The sequence below is a fragment of the Schistocerca serialis genome, chromosome 12 (genome assembly GCF_023864345.2).
Source record: "Schistocerca serialis cubense isolate TAMUIC-IGC-003099 chromosome 12, iqSchSeri2.2, whole genome shotgun sequence".
NCBI classification, from domain to species: Eukaryota; Metazoa; Arthropoda; class Insecta; order Orthoptera; family Acrididae; genus Schistocerca; species Schistocerca serialis.
The window spans coordinates 58,940,113-58,959,450 of record NC_064649.1 but is presented as its reverse complement, the minus strand read 5'-3'; the positions used below and the strand labels follow the sequence as shown (position 1 = coordinate 58,959,450).

The 19,338-nt window shown below is 43.6% G+C and overlaps 1 protein-coding gene across 1 annotated transcript in view; it reads right to left on the bottom strand.

Moving 5' to 3' along the window:
* LOC126427931 (basic salivary proline-rich protein 2-like) overlaps nucleotides 1–456 on the bottom strand; it is a gene marked incomplete at its 3' end in the record, with an annotated part of 51,684 nt that extends 51,228 nt beyond the window's left edge. Inside the window, 1 exon segment of the mRNA XM_050089825.1 lies at nucleotides 325–456. Within this exon segment, the coding sequence (XP_049945782.1) occupies nucleotides 325–456 (132 nt within the window).
* Between the last annotated feature and the right edge of the window lie 18,882 nt (nucleotides 457–19,338).

Sequence of the window (19,338 nt, the reverse complement as noted above, 5' to 3'; positions counted from 1 at the left end):
CCCACCATAGCGCATCACAATGGCGCCACTGGCACAGGACGACACGGCGGTCGGTCGAATAGGAATGTAGTTAACGGAGAGTTCGCTTTTTTGTAACACATGAAATAAGATAAATAATTACAGCTGAAGGCGAAATCCGTATTACATAAAGGTACAGTGACAGCTGTCGTCCCACAGTCTGTTCGAAGACGGATTTACGGAGAATATTTAAATAACCTACAGTTCCGTGTGGACTACGAACCACGGGGAGATCCATTTGTTTAGTTTCGATTTTAAGGGTGTTTGGACAGCCTTGGGGGCGGCAGAGACGGCGGCGAGTCTCACCTGGTGCGGGGGCGGCGGTGGGCTGTCCTCGTAGAGGCTGCCGTTCATCATGGCCCACCACGTGACGCCGGCGCCGCCGCTGCCGTTGCTGTTGCTGCCTCCGTTGCCGGGCGGCGCCGGGGGCGAGGACATGGGCGCCGCCGCCACCGCCAGCGACGGCGACAGCACGCCGCCCGCCCCCGGGGGCGGCACGGCGGCCGCGGGGGCGGTCGAGGCGGTCGCGTCCACGTAGTGGCCGCCGTAGTGTGCGCCGGCGGCGGAGACCACAGGGCCTCCGCCCCCGGCGCCCGGCACCACGCCGCCGCCGCCGCCCCCGCCGCCGCCGTGGTGGTTCAGGTGATTGAAGTGGTGGTAGGCGGCCGCATGGTGGTGGTGGTGGTTGAAGTGGTTGATATGGTGGTGGTGGTTGATGTGATGGTGGTGGTGATTGAGGTGGTGGGGGTGGACGTCGTAGAGGGCGCCGCCCCCGCCGGCGTCCACGTCGGCCACGGACAAAATCGCGGCGGCCGTCGGGGACGAGCGGTTCGGCTTGATCTCCCACAGCTTGGCAGCTCAGCGGCGGCGGCGGGGGCGGCGTCCCGGCGCCGCGGGGGCGCGCATAGCCCGCGAGGTTGGCACCCCTGGCTGTCTCCTTTGCGCGTGCTCTGATCGATACCCGGCCGTCGATCTATGCTATCCTAGGGTCCGTCTCAGACGTATCCTGTTCCACTCCGCACCGATTCCATTCCCAGTCTCTCCTCACCAGGTAAATGCTAAGCAGCACAGCAAATTTCAGTATTCACTCCCGAGACCTGCTGAGCTGTCCCGTCTATAACTGGAGTCTACATGTAAACACGCTGTCTCCCGGCAGTTTTTCCAGACCAAATCACACCGCTCTGGAGAGCGCCGATTGGTGTGCCGCTGCTCGGACAACACTGCTAGCACGCGGGACTTAATTGGGAGCCGGTTCGAGCGCGAGCGGTCGGTGCCTCAGCAGCGAGTTTGGCGCCGCGAGGTTGGCAGCGACGCCGCGCAGCGCGCACGCAGGTGCGCAGGTGGTGGGGGCAGTGAGGGGCGGCGTCGGGGGGCGGCGGCCGGAGGCGTCGGCGCGGCAGACGCGCGCCGCCGTCCCAGGCGGAAGGGTCGCCTCTGGGCGGCGAGTTGAGCTTGCCGATGCAGCAGACTAATAAAACAGCACCGCACTCCCGTACTGTCAATAAACCCACCAGCAGTCGCACCGAAGTCAGCAGCACGTCTCCGTCACACTAATGCCATTAGCCAACATGGAAGCAGTCTTTGTAGTCAATGTTTTTGTACTATTCACTTCAGAAGATACGAGATGTACACTGTCGAAAAGCACACAACAAGTGACAAGGAGAGGATATCACTGTTGTTACATAGCAATTACTTCTAATGCGCTCCTATTCGCCCTTCGGTGTCCCCTCCTCTCTCCTGTCACCGCCAGTAGCTCGCGCACAGCTTCTCAGACAGACGGCGGAGGAAAGCTCAGTCCGTCAGAGCCGTAAACGGAGCGACAAAAAATCCCCCCTCGCAGGAGCTGTTCTGATCGACCGACCCGTTTTCTCCTCAGACGGCTGCCGCGTAAATCAGCCGGCAGACGACGTGGCGTCCGCACTGTGCGATGACGTCACCGCCCGCCGAAGAGGGAGCAGCGCGTGGAACGACGATGCGTAGGGGGAGCGGCGGTCGTCTCTCTGCGACCTCGAGGGAGGCCGGTCTTAATAGCTCCCGCTCCCCGACGGCGAATAAAACAGCTGATCGCAGCGGGGAGAGTTCCCGCGCGCTCTCTGATATATGGGTCACAGTCGCCCTCCTCACAGCTGACCTTTTTTTTTCTCTCTCTCCCGCCGAACCGTATCAGCTGGCGCGCTAGCTGTCAAAACGGGAAAGTTATTTTATTTCTCGGGCGCCAGCCACGCTCCAACGGACACAGTCACAGACGACAAATTTCCAAAAACGAGTGACGACGGATTCGATTCGTGACACCAGCTCCCGGCAGTAAAAACTCTCGCCGGAGCAGTTTGTTTACGCTGATTAATGACACACGTGCTCGGTCGACAAGACAGGTTGAGCTCTACGAAGTGTTGCGGTCGTAAAAAAAAACAGTTCGAAATAATCCTTAACTGTTCTCGCAGTGCTATTCACGCAGAGTGTCACGATGATTGATAACTTCCACTTGTTGGCGTGCTACGCTACACTGCTGTCTCGCTACGAACCGCGGGAGGGTATTTCTTTGGTACTGCGCGCACACACACACACGACACTGTTCTAGAGAGCAGCTCCCCCTGTTGTTCGGTGCTGCCGTAGAGTCTGGTGTCACTCGGAGGCGAGGATGGCGTCTCGTCACGGATCGAGCGCAGCTCCCGGTTGTCTCGGAAACCTCGTGCGCAGTGAGTGGTTATCGGAGATTGCGACAGGTGCTGTGCCGCGGGTGGTGTAACATTCAGACGGGCTCGATAGCTGCCGTTGGAATGTAGTGAGAGACGCGGGTGTCGTCGAGGCGTTCGGTACGGCGGAGTGGCCCGATGTGCAGACGCCGTGGCTGGTGTATCGCGGCCGACGCGCGGGCAGGCTGAGTGGTGGGTCGCGGACGCCCTCTGCCTGCCGACTGAAGACGCGGCGGCCAGCTCGGCCCACAGACGGCGCCGGCGGCGACGCGCGCGCCGCCGAGCGGCGGTCCGCCCAACCAGCCGCTACCGCCGCCGCCGCCGCCGACTCCAACTGCGGACGCTGCGGGCCCGAGAGCGGCGCTCGGAGGCGGCAGTCCTCCGTGCCTCGCCTCTCACCTCACACTTCGAGGGTACCCAGACATACACTAAAAGATCGCACCTCCAAGGAATTATCTGAACGCATCAGAAATCGGTAAATAAGACTAACATGTACTACAGATAAACAAATGATTTCAGTTTCAGAAAAACTGAATGATTTTTTTTGAAGGGATAGAGCTCCACGACTTCACCAAGTCAATAATGGGTTGGCCCACCTCTGGCCCTCATGCAAGCAAGTATTCGGAGACAGAGTTGTTAGATGTCCTCCTGAGGGATCCAATCGGCGCGTCAGATCGTCATATCCTGTGATGGTTGGAGGGTTGTGCCCATAATGATCCAAGCGTTCTTAACAGGCGAGAGTGCGGTGTCCTTGCTGGCCAAGGTAGAGTCTACATCTACATCTACATCCATACTCCGCAAGCCACCTGACGGTGTGTGGCGGAGGGTACCTTGAGTACCTCTATCGCTTCTCCCTTCTATTCCAGTCTCGTATTGTTCGTGGAAAGAAGGATTGTCGGTATGCCTCTGCGTGGACTCTAATCTCTCTGATTTTATCCTCATGGTCTCTTCGCGAGATATACGTAGGAGGGAGCAATATACTGCTTGACTCTTCGGTGAAGGTATGTTCTCGAAACTTTGACAAAAGCCCGTATCGAGCTACTGAGCGTCTCTCCTGCAGAGTCTTCCACTGGAGTTTATCTATCAACTCCGTAACGCTTTCACCATTACTAAATGACCCTGTCACGAAGCGCGCTGCTCTCCGTTGGATCTTTTCTATCTCTTCTATCAATCCTATCTGGTACGGATACCACACTGCTGAGCAGTAGTCAAGCAGCGGGCGAACAAGCGTACTGTAACCTACTTCCTTTGTTTTCGAATTGCATTTCCTAAGGATTCTTCCAATGAATCTGTCTGGCATCTGCTTTACCGACGATCAACTTTATATGATCATTCCATTTTAAATCACTCCTAATGCGTACTGCCAGATAATTTATGGCATTAACTGCTTCCAGTTGCTGACCTCTATATTGTAGCTAAATGATAAGGGATCTTTCTTTCTACGTATTCACAGCTCATTACACTTGTCTACATTGAGATTCAATTGCCATTCCCTGCACCATGCGTCAATTCGCTGCAGATCCTCCTGCATTTCAGTACAATTTTCCATTGTTACAACCTCTCGATACACTACAGCATCATCCGCAAAAAGCCTCAGTGAACTTCCCATGTCATCCACAAGGTCATTTATGCATATACTGAATAGCAACGGTCCTACGACACTCCCCTGCGGCACACCTGAAATCACTCTTACTTCGGAAGACTTCTCTCCATTGAGAATGACTTGCTGCGTTCTGTTATCTAGGAACTCTTCAATCCAATCACACAATTAGTCTGATAGTCCATATGGTCTTACTTTGTTCATTTCGGTCAGGCAAGAAGACGAGCAGTGGATACTCTCGCCGTGTGCGGGCAGGCATTATCTTGCTGAAATGTAAGCCCAAGATGGCTTCCCATGGAGGGCAAGAAAACGGAGCGTAGAATAACGTCCACGTACCGCTGTCCTGTAAGGGTTCCGCGGATGACCATCAAAGGAAACCTGCTATGAACGGATATGGCAACCCAGTCTATCACCCCCGGTTGCTGGGGGGTTGATGAACGACATTCGGCTTGGTATCGCACTGCTGTCCGGGGCGTCTCGAGACATGTCTTTGGCCTCGATTATCATTGACTGGAGCAGAATTGTCTTCATTTATGGGCCACACCCCCCCCCCTTTCCCAATGAACTCGATGAAAACCGAAGAATTTGATACGATATCCCCCAGGAGGACATCCAACAACTCTGTCAGTCAGTGCCAAGCCGAATAACTGCTTGGAGAAGGGCCAGGGGTAGACCGCAGCTCAGTTTCTGGAGCTCATTCTCTCGAATAACTCATTCAATTTTTAGGAAATTTTAATCACTGCTTGTCTTACACGTACAACACATCTACGATTTCCGTCCCACTCGGATAGTTCCTTGGAGGTGCGTTTTCTTTCTTTTTTTGGGTTATAGCGTATTTCCTAGTACGTGCTTACTCCGACACAATAGCACTGTTTAAAGAGGTTTCGGGCTTGTAGTCCGTCGTCATTGACTTCACCTCACGATATTACAGCAAGGTATCTATCAGCGGCCTTCAGGTGAGCCATCGAGATCTGACGGAGACGTTTTTAGTGGTTATTTCAATTCACTCGAAGATACAGGCTGATTGCGGAAGTCGCACTTCAACCAAATACAAAATGGTTCAAATGGCTCTGAGCACTATGGGACATAACGTCTGAGGCCATCAGTCCCCTAGAACTTAGAACTACCTAAACATAACTAACCTAAGGACACCACACACATCCATGCCCGAGGCAGGATTCGAACATGCGACCGTAGCGGTTGTGCGGTTCCAGACTGTAGCGCCTAGAACCACTCGGTCACCCAGGCCGGCCACCCAAATACACTGGAGTGCAAAACGTAAGGATGAAAGTAAGCTGCGCATGATGTGTCACTTTTGAGTAACGTAGCTCGATGTGACTTGGACCAGACATGGAAAGAACCGCTATAGTAAAGTAGAGTACAGTACACAAAGTAACAATGAGGCGAACAGAAATTGCAGTTTTATTCAAAGACAGTAATTACACAAAGTCACCATGATTTATTATGGTCCTCTGGACATTGCAAAAGGCGAGACATGCATCTTAAGGGGTCATGTATGTAAAATTGGTCAAAAGTTGAAACCTCTTCTGCTACCAGAGAATTCTGTAGCATCCAGAATGAGATTTTCACTCTGGAGCGGAATGTGCGCTGATATAAAACTTCCTGGCAGATTAAAACTATGTGCCGGAAGTTTCATATCAGCGCACACTCCGCTGCAGAGTGAAAATCTCATTCTGGAAACATCCCCCTGGCTGTGGCTCAGCCATGTCTCCGCAATATCCTTTCTTTCAGGAGTGCTAGTCGTGCATGGTTCGCAGGAGAGCTTCTGTAAAGTTTGGAAGGAAGGAGACGAGATACTGGCAGAAGTTAAGCTGTGAGGACGGGGCGTGAGTCGTGCTGGGATAACTCAGATGGTAGAGCACTTGCCCGCGAAAGGCAAAGGTCCCGAGTTCCACTCTCGGTCCGGCACACAGTTTTAATCTGCCAGAAGTTTCAGTTCTGTAGCATGTTAGAAATATTACCTCCAATTTACGTTGTTCAGTGCTTGCTACAAATGATGTAAATGTGTTCTTACTTCAATCCTGTTTTCTACACGACCGTGTCTTTATTTACGATATTTTATTATTTACAGAAAACAGAGAAGACTTCTGTAGAGTATATAAGACTGTGAATCCATTTACGATTCGATTAAGTACGTGATGGAACGCAAAAGGCGAACGAAATATTTAGTAATCTCAACTAAAATGGATGTAATATGACACATTTGGCAAACTATTGTTGTTAAAATTTACTCACATGATGCTTGTCTGGTGTTCAGTGGTGGTAACAATGGAAGAAACAAGGCCTTTGTGAGACTAGGATTTGATGTAAGTTGCTTCACTGAAAACCTATTGGAAAAGATCGATGATATGTGTATTCCTAGATCAGACCAGAAGAAAAGAGCTATATGAAGACCAAAAAGAGCAAATTATGGTTATGGCGAACAATTGGGGTACTTGTCTCTGGCATAAATGCTAGTAAAATCTTTTTTCTATATTTATCGCACCATTCATTTTTCAGCATATGAGGCACATTTTGTGCTGAGTGATTGCATATAAAATGTGGAACGTTTGAAACGTCCCCTTAGAAAAATTGTACAAGACTGTGCTTAAACTGACATACAATATTTTTAGCGCAACGCAATCTGACTTTCAAAAATCCCTACAAAAGAATGGCCCTGACTAACATTAACCTATACGTTTCACAAATCGCTTACCTCACAAAAATCTTGGTTACTCGAACTACTGCAATACAGCAGGCGCCACTACTGCCAGCTAAATAAAAAATTCAAACTACGGAAGGCACTAACTACTGATAGGGATAGTTAGCAAATGAAAGATTTTAATAGAGAACAAAAAATGTATTTACCTTAATAGTCATGAAAAGTCATAATATATATAGCAATTCATGACATCCAGTCTTACAAATTTCAAAACTCCGCCATTTCTCTCCCCACATCCACCACTGCTGGCGGTTCACCTCCAACTGCTCAACGCTACGCGCTGTTCACATCCATCTGCCCAACACTACAATGGTAGACAACAATGCAAACTAGCCACTGACTGCACAAAGCACAGACAGTGATTTTTCATACAGAGCGCTACGTGGCGTTACCAACAAGAAAACCTAAACAGCCTACTTACATAGCCCCCATGCTCCCCACAAAAAATTTTACAAATTGTTTTGGGCAGTGGCCAATACAGATTTGAAAAAAAATTTCATAAATACAATAACAAAGATACCAAATGCACACACTTATTGATACAATGTTGGTCAAAAGCTAAAATTGTCTCACAGCCCATAAAGGCAGTTCTGATCATACATCACAGTAAAATTGCAGTGTTTTTCTCAAAGTCTCAGCAGCAAAGGAAAATGCACACAGAAGTAGTGGATTTCCATGCAGTCTTGAAGAACTAGTGTTGTCCTTCCAAAGGAAAGACAGTGCTGACTCTTGACATGCAGACAGGTAATGGTCCACAACAGAGGAAACCCACAGCAGAGTCATTCGAAGTTTTGAAGAATATTGGTAGGTGGGTCATCACAGAGCAGACCCACGGTAGTCCTGTTAGAGATTACGGTATTGGTGGGCTATCAGAGGTGCAGACCCACTGCAGTCCTTGTAGAAATAATGGCATTGTTGGGTAATCAAGGGTGCAGACCCACTGCAGTCCTTGTAGAGATGGCCAGCAGCCATCTGCTGTGACTGTGCAGGTGCACAATCACCATCGAAGAGTCTTGCGGACAATATAGCAAGTCCATGAACCACCACTTGTGCAATCACAATTTTTTTTATAAGAATACAATAACAAAGGTACAAAATACATCATTAAAACATAATAATACAGATAACATTTGTAGCAATACAGGCTTTACAAAACAATAGAAATAAACACATACATCAGTGTTACAGGAATTATGACGTAAGTAAATACATAAAAGATCAGAATAACATTTGAAACATCAACTTCACACATGAGCATTAAAACAAAACAGAATAAATAATGTCTAAGCATCTTTATAAAGTAAATAACATAGTATTAGAAAAATCCTACAACATAACTCTCATCAGCTAAACACATAAAGACAGGAAAAACACAAATACAATAGGGTACACAAAAACATAGTGGGATAACACAAGGAAAGAACAGGGTTTGTTTTACTGCAGTATTTTGCAAACAAATTTCACAGGTCGAGATTTTGCGTTGCAAATGTGTAGAAACAAACTCCTATGAACATAACAGTGTTCAAAAAGTTTTCGTCGGCATTGTGATACATTCACGCATTTACACACATTTCATAACTCTTAAAGTACGGTTCTTGGTTTCCAACATCCTTTTCCATAAATCAGAGTCCCTAACCACTACTCATTATTCCTTACCTTATTACACATATACATATTCGTCGACACTTCTTCAATATTTCATCTTAATAAACCCGTAGCATAATCAAATTCCTCATATAGCATCAGCTTATTGATCACAAACATACCTCAACAGCGTAATACACATCGTCGTCGTAAAAATAACATCATAACACCTCAGTCAAATTTCAAAAAAGGGGTAGCTTTCTGCAATAATGTCAAAACCTAAAAAAAATTCTCTGCTCATTTCAATAGTGTCATCTACCTCAAACGTACTTTAAAATCATGCTCCCTTACCAAATACATCATTCAAAGCTCTCATAGTATCACAATGGTTCCGAAAAAATATGAACAGTTCACAAAGTACAGACAAAATACAATTTCATAAGTGTGAAGTTACCCAACTGTGTAATTGCGTAGACATGTGTCACTGATGTAGTAAAAAAAATGTTTATCTCTCAGTTAAATTATCAGATAGCTGTATAATTTGTGTGTTAGAGAAATATGATACCGATGTGTAAAGTTGTATAAGCAAATACCATATTAGCTAGGGCTCCTTCTGCTTGCCATACACATTGTACACAAAATAAGCGTGTACCCCCCTGAGGATTAATGAATAATACCCTCAGGTGTTACAGATTACAGCAATGGAATGAAATGTATCACAGAAAACCATTGTATCATTGTACTTCAAATATCTTTAAAAATAAATGTTTTAAGTACAAAATTAATCACTGAAATACGTGTACTGTAGCGCTAAACTGTGCGTCTTATTGTAAGATAATCTCTGTGGAAATGTCGTAGTTATCATCCTCCGAAAGCTAAGTTCCGCAAAAGTCAATGTACTTACCTCATGATAAACAAAAGTGAAATGCTTTGCATATAGATATCTTAGTTATTGCGCTTATTGCCGTGATGAAGAAAGTACTGTGCTGTAACGTATTGTTGTGCTACGGAAAAGGTTGTCTCATTGTAGCTATACCACAAAAGTTAGTACTTAAACATGTTTTACTTTCCAGAAAAATTCAGAAAAACTTGCAGATATGAAACAGAAACACCGCAAAAGCAACATTGTAAATTGTCACTCATTAGTAGCGACGTGATAAAATCGTGTATCTGTCACATAAACTAACCACTGTGTCATCTGGTATCTCACAGAAAGTACTTTAAATCCAGAATGTATTTTCAAGTAAACCAGAATTTTGCATCAAAATCTCATTAGCAGTACCGGTACATGTTCTAAGTATGTGAGCCTTACAGACGTTACGTAATCGCACAACTAACAAGCATGAATGTACACACACAATAACACTGTGTCGTCTGTTTACAATAACAATGCATTCGTAATTTCTGTTTAAATAAGTTCTCTTGGTTCTTGACTGGATATTTAACTTCAAACATTGTTGCATGTTAACAGATTCTAAGTCTGACAATGCATACTAGTAATGTAAAGTGAAAAGTTTTATGGCAAAGACAAAGTTAAAAAGCGGATTATCTTTCAATAAACGGTTCTACATGTGAAATGTGGTGTAAACCTTTAATCTTCCTAGTACGCAGAGTTTCAGCTTCAGTGGAATTATCGTGTGTTATATGATATTTCGGTAAAGTATGCTCAAATTTTTCTCGAGGTTAGCCTCTATGTTATTTTTCTCTGAGCCAGCCGGCGCACGTGGCTGCCTGCGGTGCAAGTTATTGTCAGCTATCTCTTTGTTGGCGTGCGTCGTTATAGGGATTAGGAGACCTAACTTCTACAAATTCACCTTGCCCAGAGGGCCCAGCCCTTTTTATATCCCGCCAGTTCTGATGAAATTCAGGTCTGTCGTTATGATTATATCGTCTGTCGTAATGTCGGTAGTTCCTGTAGTTTCTTTCTTGTCGGTTAAGTGGTGGAGAAATTCTCCCTGAATTATCACTGCACAGTGGACCGTTGTGTCTGAAGTTATTCTGTCTCCCGTGATAATAATAGTTCTGGTTGCCAAATTGTCTATGATTGTCTCTGTCATATTCATTACTACGGAAATGCGATCTTTCTCTGTAACTATTACTCTGCCAGTGGTTGTCATACGGGTGGTGTCTGTTTTGGTCACGATTTACGTTGTATGAATAGACTTTTCGCGTGCAGTTATTGTTTCTGTCGTCACGGAATTGTGACGGATGTGACCTGTAGTGATTGTTTTCCTGTTTTCGCATCCCGCGATTGTCAGTGCCAATTTCTAATTCTTGTGAGAGTCCCTGAAAAGCTTCGATATCGTCTCTGCAACGCCTTGCCTAAATAATATTTCTTAAATGTTCAGGTAGTTTGATTAAGCAAATGCGGATCAGTTCTGAGGGGCTGTGTGGGTTTGACAGGTACTGATTCTCGTGCAACATTACTTCAAAATATTTCACAAGACTGGAAAATTCAGATGGTTCGAAATGTTTCATCATTATGATGCTATGTTTCACTCGGTCAGGTGTAGCTTGAGACCAATATGCTGAGAGGAAGGCATGATAAAATTCTCCTTCACTGTGACAATCGTGAATGACCGATCGCATTCTTTCAGCTGGTTGATTCTCTAAGTAGCCACACATAAATTCTAATCTGTGCTCTGATGGAGCCACGCTTGTGGATGAATGTCGTTGCCAGAATTCTTAAATGTTTTGAATTTACGTGTAGTAATAAACAGCTTATAGTCAAAATCATCATGTCGGCGAGTCGCACAACGCTCATTGTTACGTTGTTTCGGCGGTTCCATCTCAAAATTCAATGCGCCTTGCCAATTTCTTTCATAATTTCCGAAGTGTCCTGTGTTATTATTTTGTGGTTGTTCCATATTTCTATGTCCCTCTTCCCGTACTGGAGCGCGAGTGTCCCCTGAAATATGTAATTCTTGTATTACTTGTGCCAACTGATCTTGTACTTCCCGGATTTCTCTTTTGTACAGTGTATTGATTTGATTTTGATTTTGTTTGAATTTTCGAATTTGTTCATACTCTTCAGCGTCAGTAAAGGCTACAGGTCTTGTGTCATTCAGATCATCATCTACCTTTGCAGATAAGTTAGTGAACTGATCCGAAAGTTCGGCTACTTTCTCCGATAGTGTACTTATTTCCTCAGTGTGTTTTTCTGAACCAAGTTTCAGAGTGTCCATTTGTGTTGAAATCGTATCTACTGTGTTCTTTAAGTTTTCCTGAGTTTTTGCAAGTAGCGTAACGGAATCGGAAGATGCAACTGAGTCAGTTTTAGCCCACAAGGTCTCATGATTTTCATGAACAATGGTTTGCAGTTCTTTTACGGCTGCTTCGTGATTCTGTAATGCATTTTGATGCCGCGAAAAAATAGGTTGAAAATGCTCACAAACTTGTGTTTTTACGTCATTAAAGACTTTTCGATTCAATGTTATGTAACTCAGTAGTTAAATCTTCACGTGTTTGTTCAAGTGTGGTGTCTAACTTTTGAAGCTTTTGCTGTGTTTGTCTCTGATTTTGTTCCATTGTGTCTAAGGTTTGAAGATTTTGTTCCATTGTGTCTAACTTTTGAAGCTTTTGTCCCATTTGTTGCATTAATTGTAATAAGAATGCACTGGTGTCTGAAACATGTTCCTCAGTGCTATTCGGCAATGCATTTGAATCACCAATATTCGCATTTTGAAAAGCAGAAAATGTGTCTTGGCTTATTTGAGAAAACGGCGAGGACGCAAAACCTGAATCTACAGTATTTGCAAGATTGTGTCCTGTCATTTCGGATTCCTGAGGCAAGCTTACAAGTTGTTACAGAGTCTGTACACAATACAACAAAACTTCCTGTGTTACGAAATGTGCTCTCAAATTTATTTAAATTTTTGTGAAATTAATATGTATCATACAAATACAATTAAAAATTGTTGCGGGAGTTCGAGAGTGATATTAAACAACTGGTACACCGATTTGTTTATCTAATTATTAAGAATAGCCAACACATTTTGAAACTGGTATGTAAATTATCTGAGAAAATGTTCCTCTTATGACAGTACGTATTTCAAAACCATCCTATATCGTTCTGATCAAATTATTTTTGCAAAAATTTGAAAAAATCCAGAATGTAGCCAATAATGTAATGACGACATGTGCAAAATTAGATTCAGTTATCTCTCAGACACTAAAAGTTACGTTAGCTTCTATGTACCTGTGTATTTTCTCATTCGTCCCGCCGGCCGCGGTGGTCTAGCGGTTCTAGGCGCTCAGTCCGGAACCGCGCGACTGCTACGGTCGCAGGTTCGAATCCTGCCTCGGGCATGGATGTGTGTGATGTCCTTAGGTTAGTTAGGTTTAAGTAGTTCTAAGTTCTAGGGGACTGATGACCAAAGATGTTAAGTCCCATAGTGCTCAGAGCCATTTGACCCAATCTCATTCGTCCCCTCTTAGAAGAGTGTGTTATCACCGCGAATGGCAGTGCATTCTCTACAACGTGCTGCCATGCTGGCCATGACGCTGGTATGGAGTTGTTGTGGTAGGGACACCCATACCTCCTCCAGCACCACTGGACGCTCGTTGGGGCGTGTGGACGTTCTGCATTACGTCTCTCCAAAGTCTTCCACACCTGCTCGATGGCGCTGAAGTCGGGTAACGGGCAGGCCAATCCACTCGCCGAATATACTGTCGTTCCAGTAGCTCCTCCACTTGCACTGTCCTATGCGGTCGGGCATTGTCATCCATAAAAATGAAGTCCGGGACGAAGGCACTCATAAAAAGACGCCCATGCAGAAGGACGGCGACCGGTGGCTGTACCGTGTTCAATGATTTAGAGGCCAGTGCGCCCGTGTAACACTAGGCTTCATCACTACACCTGCACCACCAAAACGATAACGTTCGGCAGTACTGGACGTACCCTCATATGGAGAGAGGTGGGAACCCGTAATGCACCCTGGCTTGGTGGAATAGGTACTCTGAGTTCTGGAATTGTTCTGATCCGTCCTTACAGCGCTGGTGCAGCCCAGTGGCCCCTAGAGCAATTTCATTGGAACATTTTCGATCACCAGCCATACACTTACTGATACTATTACTCTTACTGATAAATCAGATATGCGTACAGTATTTAACAATCATTTTCTGAGCACTGCTGGTGAATTAGATAAAGATTTGGTTTCTACAGATAAGGGGGAGGTTGAGTCAGTAATTAAATCACGGAAGACTAAGGACTCTCATGGATATAATGGAGTGCCTACCAGAATATTAAAGTACTGTGCTGCACATGTTAGCCCTGTATTTGTAATCTTTTCTTTAGGATGATTAAAGTACTCAGTAGTAAAGCCGCTTTATTAAATGGGAGAAAGAGATAATGTAGACAATTTTAGACCTATTTCTGTGCCATCAGTGTATGCTGAAGTTATAGAAAAGGTTATGTATGGTGTAAGTAGGCTGTTTATGTTTTCTTATTGGCAACTTTACGTAGCGCTCTATATTAAAATCACTGGCTGTGCTGTGTGCAGTCTGTGGCTAGTTTGCATTGTTGTCTGCCATTGTAGTGTTGGGCAGCTGGATGTAAACAGCGTGTAGCGTTGAGCAGTTGGAGGTGAACCGCCAGCAGTGGTGGATGTGGGGAGAGAAATGGCGGAGTTTTGAAATTAGTAAGACTGGATGTCATGAACTGCTATATATATTATGACTTTTGATGACTATTAAGGTAAATACATTGTTTGTTCTCTATTAAAATCTTTCATTTTCTAACTATGCCTATCAGTAGTTAGTGCCTTCCGTAGTTTGAATCTTTTATTTAGCTGGCAGTAGTGGCGCTCGCTGTATTGCAGTAGTTCGAGTAACGAAGATTTTTGTGAGATAAGTGATGTGATTTGTGAAACGTATAGGTTAATGTTAGTCAGGGCCATTCTTTTGTAGGGATTTTTGAAAGTCAGATTGCGTTGCGCTAAAAATATTGTGTGTCAGTTTAAGCACAGTCATGTATGATTTTTGGAAGGGGACGTTTCATATGTCGACCCTTAGCCGAGGATACCTCACTGGAATCTTCTGATTTTGTTTTTGTAGTTTGTGTAATTAATGTAGCTATTGTTTATTGCTAGCGCGAAATCATAGAGAGAATTTCCTTTGTAGTTGTAGTTTTCGTTCTTGTACAGTAAAACAGTTGTGGCATGCATGTAGATTTGCACCTAGTATTTCGCAGCTGCACTTGCAATTAACTAGATATTATTTTCAGTGCTATGTTAATGTGTTCTCTTATTTTTGCTCTTCAAATTGTGCGTTTCTGTGTTGTCGTGTGAAATATTGTGACAATAATGGCGTGTGAAAAACGTAATACTAGGCTCCAAAGTAAACTGAGAAATGACAGTGAAGACGAAAGCAGTGTGTTAGCGTCACCGTGTGATGAATTAACCAATGTTCAAAGTAGTAATTTGGTAATTGTGCACAGGGAAATGGAGCGGGCTGCAAAAAATGGTTTAGGCAGTGAAACAATTAGTGAACAGGGAAGCATTATCGATCGATCGGTCGGCAACAGCCTGCCTCAGGAATCCGAAATGACAGAACACAATCTTGCAAATACTGTAGATTCAAGTTTTGCGTCCTCACCGTTTTCTCAAATAAGTCAAGACACATTTTCTGCTTGTCAAACTGTGAATGTTGCCGGTGCAAATGAACTGCCGAAAAGCATAGAGGAACAGATTCCAGACACTAATACATTATTACTGCAATTAATGCAACAAAGAAAACGAAATCAGGTACAAACAAAGCAAAAGCTTCAAAAGTTAGACACAATGGAACAAAATCTTCAAAAGTTAGACACAAGGGAACCACACCAGAGACAAACACAGCAACAGTTAGACACAATGGAACAAAATCAGAGACAAACACAGCAAAAGCTTCAAAAGTTAGACACCACACTTGAACAAACACGTGAAGATTTAACTACTGAGTTACATAACATTGAATCGAAATGTCAAAAAGTCTGTAATGACGTAAAAACACAAATTTGTGAGCATTTTCAACCTATTTTTTCGCGGCATGAAAATGCATTACAGAATCACGAAGCAGCCATAAAAGAACTGCAAACTATTGCTCATGAAAATCATGAGACCTTGCAAGCTAAAATTGACTCAGTTGCATCTACCAATTCGGTTACGCAACTTGCAAAAACTCAAGAAAACTGAAAGGACACAGTAGATACGATTTCAACACAAATGGACACTCTGAAACTTGGTTCAGAAAAACACACTGAGGAAATAAGTACACTATCGGATAAAGTAGCCGAACTTTCGGATCAGTTCACTAACTTATCTGCAAAGGTAGATGATGATCTGAATGACACAAGACCTGTAGCCTTTACTGATGCTGAAGAGTATGAACAAATTCGAAAATTCAAACAAAATCAAAATCAAATCAATACACTGTACAAAAGAGAAATCCGAGAAGTACAAGATCAGTTGGCACAAGTAATACAAGAATTACATATTTCAGAGGACACTCGCGTTCCAGTACGGGAAGAGGGACATAGAAATACGGAACAACCACAAAATAATAACACAGGACACTTCGGAAATTATGAAAGAAATTGGCAAGGCGCATTGAATTTTGAGATGGAACCGCCGAAACAATGTAACAATGAGCGTTGTGCGACTCGCCGACATGATGATTTTGACTATAAGCTGTTTATTACTACACGTAAATTCAAAACATTTAAGAATTCCGGCAACGACATTCATCCACAAGCGTGGCTTCATCAATTCTCTCATTGTTTTCCTCCCAACGGGTCATTGCAGCACAGATTAGAATTTATGTGTGGCTACTTAGAGAATGAACCAGCTGTAAGAATGCGATCGGTCATTCACGATTGTCACAGTGAAGGAGAATTTTATCATGCCTTCCTCTCAGCATATTGGTCTCAAGCTACACAAGACCGAGTAAAACATAGCATCATAATGATGAAACATTTCGAACAATCTGAATTCTCCAGTCTTGTGAAATATTTTGAAGAAATTTTGCATAAGAATCAGTACCTGTCAAACCCATACAGCCCCTCAGAACTCATCCGCATTTGCTTAATCAAATTACCTGAACATTTGCGACATATTATTTTGGCAGGACGTTGCAAAGACGACATCGAAGCTTTGAAGGGACTCTTACAAGAATTAGAAATTGACACTGACAATCGCGGAACGCGTAAATAGGAACACACCAACTACAGGTCACATCCGTCGCATTTCCGCGATGAAAGAAATAATAACTGGAGACGACAAGGCTATTCTCACAACACAAATCGTGACCAAAACAGACACCACCCATATGACAACCGTTGGCAGAATAGTAATAATTACAGGGAAAGATCACCTCTCCGCGGTAGTGACTATCACAGAGACACTCAGACAAACAGACAATATGGGAACCAAAATAATTATTACCAAGGGAGACAGAATAACTTTAGACGCAACGGTCCAGCGCGCAGTTACTATTCAGGGAGAATTTCTCCACCACGTGACCGACAAAGAAACTATGGAATCTACCGACATGACGACAGACGATATGATCGTAACGACAGACCTGAATTGCATCTGAACTGGCAGGATTTAAACAGCGCAGGGCCATCTCGACAAGGTGAATTTGTAGAAGTTAGGTCTCCAAATCCCAATAACGACGCGCGCCAACAAACAGACAATAGGCAATGACTAATACCGCTGGCAGCCACAAAACGTACTTCTGAAACTGACGACGCAGCTGCCGTAGCTAGTAATTACGTAAAAATGGAAGACATTAGGGACATCTTACTCCAGGAACATGACGTAAAACATAACAACATTGCATATCCTGTGATTCACATTACAGTAAATGACGTAAAATTTACGGCAGTACTTGACTCTGGCAGTCCCATTTCTGCTATAAAATTTTTCACTTTACATTACTAGTATGCTTTGTCAGACTTAGAATCTGTTAACATGCAACAATGTTTTGAAGTTCACTATCCAGTCTAGAACCTAGGGAACATATTTAGACAGTATTTACGAGTGCATTGTTATAGTGAACAGACGACACAGTGTTATTGTGTGTGTACATGCTTGCTTGTTAGTTGCACGATTACGTAACGACTATAAGGCTGACATACTTAGAACATGTACCGGTACTGCTAATGAGATTTTAATGCAACATTTTGGTTTGCTTGAAAATACATTCTAGATTTAAAGTACTTTCTGAGAGATACCAGATGACACAGTGGTTAGTTTATTTGGCAGATTCACGATTATATCGCGACGCTACTAATATGTGACACAATTTACATTGTTGCTTTTGCGGTGCATCTGTTTTATATCTGAACAGTTTTTCTGTATTATTCTGGAAAGTAAAAGATGTTTTAGTAGTAACTTATGTGGTATAGCTACAATGAGACAGCCTTTACCATAGCACAACAATACGTTACGTTATAGTACTCTCTTGGTAACAGTAAGGTACGTAATAACTACGATATCTATACGCAAAGCATTTCACTTTTGTTTATGATGAGGTAAGTACATTGACTTCAGCAGAACTTTGCTTACAGAGGACGATAACTACGACACTTCCACAGAATTACCTTACAGCAAGACGCACATTTAGCGCTACAGGACACACATTTGAGGGATTAATTTTGTACTTAAGCCATTTATTTTTAAAGATTTTTGAATTACAAAGAAAGTTTTCCGTGATACATTTCATTCCATTGCTGTAATCTGTAACACCTGAGGGTATAATTACATTAATCCTCAGGGGGGTACACGCTTATTTTGTGTACCATGTGTACGCCAAGCACAAGGAGCCCTAGCTAATATGGTATTTCCTTATACAACTTTACAAATCGGTACCATATTTCTCTAACACATAAATTACACGGCTATCTGATCAGTTAACTGGGAGAGACAAACATTTTTTTTTACTACGTCATTGACAGATGTTTACGCAATTACAAAAAAAATGGTTCAAATGGCTCTGAGCACTATGGGACTCAACTGCTGAGGTCATTAGTCCCCTAGAACTTAGAACTAGTTAAACCTAACTAACCTAAGGACACCACACACATCCATGCCCGAGGTAGAATTCGAACCTGCGACTGTAGCGGTCTCGCGGTTCCAGACTGCAGCGCCAGAACCGCGCGGTCACTTCGGCCGGCCTACGCAATTACACAGTTGGATAACTTCACACTTATGAAATTGTATTTTGTCTGTACTTTGTGAACTGTTCATATTTTTTTCAGAACCATTGTGATACTATGAGAGCTTTGAATGATGTATTTGGTATGGGGTCATGATTTTTCAAGTATGTTGGAGGTAGATGACACTATTGAAATGAGCAGAGAATTTTTTTTAGGTTTTGACATTATTGCAGAAAGCTACGCCTTTTTTGAGATTTGACGGAGGTGTTATGATGTTATTTTTACAACGACGATGTGTATTATGCTGTTGAGGTATGTTTATGATCAATAAGCTGATGCTATATGAGGAATATGATTATGCCACGTATTTATTATGATGAAATATTGAAGAAGTGTCAACAAATATGTATATGTGTAATAAGGTAAGGAATAATGAGTAGTGGTTAGGGACTCTGACTTGTGAAAAAGGATGTTGGAAACCAAGAATCGTACTTTAAGAGTTATGAAATGTGTGTAAATGCGTGAATGTATCACAATGTCGACGGATATTTTTGGACACTGTTATATTTATAGGATTTTGTTT